The sequence below is a fragment of the Vigna angularis genome, chromosome 11 (assembly GCF_016808095.1).
Source record: "Vigna angularis cultivar LongXiaoDou No.4 chromosome 11, ASM1680809v1, whole genome shotgun sequence".
Lineage (NCBI taxonomy): Eukaryota > Viridiplantae > Streptophyta > Magnoliopsida > Fabales > Fabaceae > Vigna > Vigna angularis.
In genome coordinates this window covers 3,420,131-3,427,415 of record NC_068980.1, presented here as the reverse complement: position 1 = coordinate 3,427,415, position 7,285 = coordinate 3,420,131, and the positions used below count along the sequence as shown (strand labels likewise).

Here is a 7,285-nt window from a genome sequence, read left to right as displayed (position 1 = left end):
TCAGTCCCAGATCATGACAACTGCAATAACAGCTACACCGGAAAGCACTGCGAGAAACCTAAACCAGGGGGCGTCGAAACGGCTTGTCCCCTTCTGTTTGAAGCCTTTGGCTATTAAATGATTGATGGCAACATAGATGAACACTCCACAAGCAATTCCCATGGTTATGGCAAACATCCAATCTGCGGTGCTTCCTTGAGTTGTCGCGTCTATGGCAATTCCAATCACCACACCAGCGGGGCTTGATACTGCAAAGGCCAAAGAATATACTGCACTTGTTAATAAGGGTCTCTTAGGTAACATCCTTAACAAAGCAATTCCCATTGCGATCGCAGCAAATATCTTGTGTAAAGATATTGTCCACAGGTTCTTCCATGCTTCTCTCTTCGTACCTGAATTAATATCATCTACTTAGTTATAATTGATGTCAAAACATTATTTTAAGATGATTAATTAAGCTAGATGAATATATAATATGTTCTGAATAAGATAAATCTTGGTGGGTGAAGTGAAGGTGAGAAAAATGACCTGCAACCCCAACGGCAATGCCCTCAAAAACTGAATGGAAGCAAAGTGCAAGGATGAGTAGAATGGTGTCTCCCGTGGAGGAAGTTTTCAACAGTATAGGGTTCGTTGCCTCCACTGCGCAGTGATCTGTGGTTTGGTCATGCTGTTGGGATGGTGTCCCTCCTTCCAGTTCCACCACTTTGGGTTTCGTCTGGGTATTGCTGCTGACAAAGCCCACTACGCAGTCACCAAGCATGGTGAGAAGGTACCCAGATGAAGCCAGCATAAAGGCAAAAGGGTAAGTTTTTGTGGTGAGCTCTCGAAAAGTCTCATTAGAATCGCCCAAGAAATGCATCAAAGAAGTTCCCAAGAAAACCCCACCAGCGAACTGAGTCCCCAACACAAGAAAAGTCTCATTCCAGCGGAAGAAGTAGGGAGACACCCCTCCAGCGAAAGTGCTCACAAGCATGATGATCAAACACCATAGTTTCACCAATATCAGACCCTTGGAATGCAAGCTTTCTGTGTCAGATTCCCCTCGGAGAGCCTTGATTGGATAGAGAAGCGAGGCTAAGAGACACACAACGAGGAACGTCGAGCTGGATGAAGCCATGTATGTATGTTCTGTTCTTTTCTTCTCTGCTATATCAAAATCTGAACTTCTTGCTCTAACGGAGTCAACTACTCGTTCGCATTGTGTTCATGTGTGCATATAGATATACATATATTAGTGTGTTTGCGTGATTTGCTACAATAAATTAATTACATTAATCATGGAGATTGTATTACGTTTACTTGCATTGCGTTTGGAGGGATGCGTACGCTGTATTGTAGCATTTGTTCTACACACAGGGATTGGTGTCATGATGTATTCACCCAAAATATAATTAGTGAAACTATTTTAATGTAAGCATATTCTTACAAGTGTACAAAATTTGAATATGTTTGTCTTTATACTAAGTTTTCAAACATGCTCCGTCATCAATTGTATGTTCCCATGAATCGCATCGTATCTATCCCTTTCATTGTCATATTTTACTTAGTGGAATACACTAGATAACAAAGACACGAGGACAATCCAGAAGCTTTACTCCACCAAATTTTGGGAGAACACATTTGGAAGAGGTTTCAAGGACGTTGGTATCTGCAATTTCATCACTTCAAGTGCTTGGAGGATTCCAGAGTCAATGACGCTAATGTTAAGTATTTTTCAAACCAAAACTGATACGAATTAACTGTAAGATATATATACTTGTAGATGAAAAGTTATTATTGAATTTTCATTAGAGTAAAGATTATTTGATACACTTAAATATTTTACATTTAATATTATTTTTAGTTACTTTTTATTCTTTTCTTTCTTGAAACAGTTCAAAAGTTTATATTTTTTTTACCATTTTATTCTTGTCAAATGAATGTAAAAATGTGTTATAGTATCATTTTTCTAATAATAATCAACATGTGTTGTTTTCCATGGAGAATGGTTGATCTGTTTGAAAAATCAACATGTGTTATTTTCCATAGAGAATGGTTGATCTGTTTGTGACTTTCTGGGTTTTGTATATTCGGATGGTTCTAAAATAAATGCAATTATAATTGTTTAAGAAAAAAAATCAATATTAGTTTAACTTCTGTATTGATTTTAGTTACAATTTTCAAACTTTTTACGAGTAAACTTTTGGTTTCTTTCAAAATAATTCTCTCATTTTCTGAATTTATGTAATGAATACATTTTTTCTTTTATATATAGAAGGAAGAAAATTTGGAAGAGAACTACACCCACATTTAAATATATTATGATTTGAATGTTTGGAATCAATTGAGAGCAATATTGGACAACAATCAAATAGATCACAATTTGCAAAAATAATTATGGAATAGAAAGAACGTTGGTGGCACGTTTATTGCAAAATGTCTTTGCTAAAAGTAATTTGACTTTTTGAGGATCCAATAACGTATTATATCATAACACTGATGGAAAATTTTTGGAATTAACTAAAAGATTGCGGAATTTGATTTCATAATGTAATATAATATTATACATATTCAAAATCTTGAAATTCATTATCATTATTGGACGTAAAAATTATAAAAGAATTCGTTTCACTTTTAGTCATAAAGATCATTAAAGAAACGAAATGTTTTTTTTTTGTAATTATTGATTGTACTTTTTATATAAGTCATCAACAACTCTAATAATATAATGTTAAGTAATAATGCAGAATGCTCTAAACTCTCTCATGTAGTAATAGATTTCTGATGATATTATTCTTATTATAATTATTTGTTCACTTCCTGCTCATCAACACCAAAAGTTGATTAGGTTCACTCATATATTCTATACTATATATTCTATTATATTTGAATAAGAAATTAATTCATTGCATAAAAATACTAAATTATATATTATTGACGCTTTATAAGTTATCTATTTATCATTATTTTAATTGTTGTTTGTTTTTCATTATTATTTACAGCTTGAGGAATTTATAGATTTTTTAAAAACACATTAATTAAATACAAGATGGGTTAAAGATGTGTTAAATTCTCTTAATCTTGATATTAATAATGCCTGGATCAAGATTATGATAATATAAATTGGTTTCTAATAGTGACCAATTTAAAGACTAATTTGTTTGATATCTAAAATATTAGTAGCTAATGTGAGTTTTAGAGATCCACTCACTATAGTGACAAATTTAATAACTATCAATTTAAAATTTATTTTAGTTACTAATAATTTTTAGTTTATAAATAGTACATAACTTAGTTATTATAGTATTAATTATTTTTTTATCATTACTTAAGGATTTTTTTGTAATGCAAACAATAAAGAAAAAATACATTATATATAAAGGTTAACTTTTAAGGCAAATATTTGTTGTTGATATGCAAGTTCCATCCAATGTAATAACATAAATTATAATTTAATGATTGAATTGATAACATCTTTTTTTATAAAATTAATTACAATGTGACATTTGATAACATTTACAATTATATAAACTTTTAATGATTTGTCATCTCCTTGTTAGTTCTATATCCTTTAAAGGTGTACATTGGTGATTATCAAGTTTTATATCTAAATTTCATGCAAATCAGAATTAAATATAACTATTATATTTTAATGACTTATTTACTCAGTATGGTCAACACTTTATAAGCATTTTCTTATCTTTGTATTATAATGTACTTTTACAATAAAATATATAAGTTCAACGAATCCATAAATTTGTTTTCTTTTCTTAACAAAATTAATGTTAATCATTTCATTCCTTTGTGGTTAAAATTTTAATACAAAATATTTTTGATTTATTGAAATTATGTATATACTTAAATTACATATAAAAATGTGAATATATTTAGTGAATGTACTATATAAAATATACCGATCGAAGTTAATGGTCATTCATGGGCAATTATCAGGTATTAATAGGTCAGATTGTCTTACGCTTTGCAAATATACGATATTAATAATTGATTATTGAGTTTGATTGTCTAAAAATATATTTCACTAATGGTTAATCAATGGACTTAGGTGTCACAAGTCCTGTAAATATACAATTAATCTTCAGGTACAATCATCCTTTTCTGTCTTAATAAAATATAGACCTCTTTGTGAAACATAGACTTGAGCGTCGGAGTTTCTTCTGCAGGATAAAAAAAGAGCAGAGCAAGGAGGGACGACCGACCCGAAGAACCAGACGCGTGCTCGGTCTCGACATCGCTGCTACTTCGAATCAACACCAGGTTTTGCAACAAGAGTAAAAAATTCCGTAATAATTCCTAAAGACATGTCTTTCGTTTTGAGAACTTTCAGTAAAGTTCGGTCCTAGGTTCATCCTTGGCAGGTTCCACTTTTTCCTTATAATTTATAAATTATAATATATTTGTTTAACTCATATTTTTGTGAGTAAAAATATCCTACAGTGCGTTCAACCTTGTCAGGTTCTACCGACTCTTAGTTTTAAATTATAAATTATAAAATATTATGTGCAAGAAGGTTCATACATCCACTAGGTCAGGTTCTTGGTTCAGAAATGCAATCAACCTTCCACTTTTAATTTTAAATTATAAAATATTATGCACAGGATGGTTCAGAGCTGCGTTCAACCTTGTCAGGTTCTACCGACTCTTAATTCTAAATTATAAATTATAAAATAATATGCACAGAATGGTTCAGAAATGCGTTCAGGTTCTACAGACTCTTAATTTTAAATTATAAATTATAAAATATTATGTGCAAGAAGGTTCAGACCTCCAATGCGTCAGGTTCTACCAACTCTTAATTTTAAATTATAAATTATAAATTATAAAATATTATACACATGATGGTTTAGAAATGCATTCAACCTTGTCAGGTTCTACGGACTCTTAATTTAAAATTATAAAATTACATGCACAGGATGGTTCAGAATTGCATTCAACCTTGTCAGGTTCTACCGACTCTTAATTCTAAATTCTAAATTATAAAATAATATGCACATGATGGTTCAGAAATGCGTTCAACGTTGTCAGGTTCTACCGACTCTTAATTTTAAATTATAAATTATAAAATATTATGCACAGGATGGTTCAGAAATGCGTTCAACCTTGTCAGGTTCTACCGACTCTTAATTTTAAATTATAAAATATTATGCACACGATGGTTCAGAGCTGCGTTCAACCTTGTCAGGTTCTACCAACTCTTTGTTTTAAATTATAAATTAAAATATTATGTGCAGGTCAGAACTCCACTGGGTCAAGTTCTACCAACTCTTAATTTTAAATTATAAATTATAAAATATCATATGCAGTTCAGACCTACCTTCAACTGTGTCAGGTTATAATGGCCGCTCGGGGGAAGTTAGAAAAATGACTTCAGAAATCTCCGCTCAACGCAGGAAGTCAAAAAAATGACTCTTGCCTCAAGACCGCTCAGGGAAGTCAGAAAAATGACTTCAGAAATCCCCGCTCAACGTAGGAAGTCAGAAAAATGACTTCTGCCTCAAGCCGCTCGGGAGGAAGTCATAAAAATGACTTCAAAAATCTCCGCTCAACGCAGGAAGTGAGAAAAATGACTCCTCCCTCAAGACCGCTCGGGGGATGTCAGAAAAATGACTTCAGAAATCCCCGCTCAACGCAAGAAGTTAGAAAAATAGCTTCTGCCTCTAGCCGCTAGGGGAAAGTCTGAAAAAAGGGCTTCAGAAATCTCCGCTCAACGCAGGAAGTTAGAAAAATAACTCCTGCCTCAAGACCGCTCAGGGGGATGTCAGAAAAATGACTTCAGAAATCCCCGCTCAACGCAGGAAGTTAGAAAAATAACTCATGCCTCAAGCCGCTAGGGGTAAGTCCGAAAAAGAGCTTCAGAAATCCTCGCTCAACGCAGGAAGTTCGGAAAAGAACTCTTATCAGTCATCTACTCAAAAGGTTCAGCTTTATCAGGTTCCAATGTCTTTTCATTATAAAAATAAATTATAAAATATTGAAGCGATTACTTTATTTTATTTAAAAGCATATTTTTTGGAGTGAAAATCTCTTGCCAGGAAACTCTTAGCATTTTCTGTTCAGTCTAGGGAACATATCCAAAGAGAACTCCTAGAGTTCGCCACTCGGTACAGAGAGCAATGAAGACTTAAAGCATCGAAGATAGACTCCCTAAATACAACGTGAGCGACCTCTTTTAAAGCTCATAGTAATCCCTACGCACCTCTTTCAACAAAGAGCTTGCTCCGGCTTGGGCGCTTATGTACTATATAAAATATACTGATCGGAGTTAATGGTCATTCATGGGCAATTATCAGGTATTAATAGGTCAGATTGCCTTACGTTTTGCAAATATACGATATTAATAATTGATTATTGGATTTAATTGCCTAAAAATATATTCCACTAATGGTTAATCAATGGACTTAGCTGTCACAAGTCCTATAAATATACAATTGATGTTCAGGTACAATCATCCTTTTCTATCCTAATAAAATATAGACCTCTTTATGAAACATATCTGACTTCAGCGTCGGAGTATCTTTTGCATGTCAACAACCCATTGGAGTGGATCACGTTCTTAGAGAGGATTAAGGATCAAAAAAGAGCAGAGAAAAGAGGGACGATCGATCCTTGGACCAATTCAACCGAAAACAGTGAAGATAATCTGTTTTTAAGACAATACTTTTATAAATTAAAATAATACACAACATGTGTAAATATAAAAAATTTAATACAATATTTAAACATTCTTAGCAAACCATACTTATGTTATGCAAACTCATAATAATTCATTTTGAATATTTTAAAATATCTATCTATCTATATACGTGTATACATAGAAAATTCAAAACTAGCTAGTTAAAACATACATTAAAGTTTATAATAATATAAACTTGTAGATTTTTAATTCAACATGCTTAGATTGCATTATTATAAAGTGAAGGAAATTTGTTGACATTTATTTGTATTTATATTTTCTTTTTAACACATTAATTACTTCATTGAAGTAAGTAATTGTATAAGGATGTACATAATTTATTTTCACCTGGTTTTTTGAACCATTTTAATTTTATCTAGTTAACTGATATCGACAAGAAAAAATAAGGTCATGAAATTTGAACAAAAAGAAACGAAAATAAGGACATAGAGTTTGCGTTATATACCTTCTTCATATATAAATAAATACAGAGACAGACACACATAAGCTAACTAATACAAAGCATTAAAATCAGATCAAAAGCACATTATTTGATAATTGAACATGGAAATTACTTTCACATAATAATATATAATACAAAGGAACAAGATA

General features: G+C 31.9%; 1 protein-coding gene across 1 annotated transcript; it reads right to left on the bottom strand.

Annotated features, from left to right (window-relative positions):
* LOC108333808 (zinc transporter 1) lies at positions 1-1,120 on the bottom strand. The gene is made up of 2 exons (XM_017569267.1): positions 529-1,120; positions 1-392 (listed from the first exon to the last, which is right to left on the bottom strand). Exons 1-2 carry the CDS (start codon positions 1,118-1,120, stop codon positions 1-3), a joined length of 984 nt encoding a protein of 327 aa, XP_017424756.1.
* Between the last annotated feature and the right edge of the window lie 6,165 nt (positions 1,121-7,285).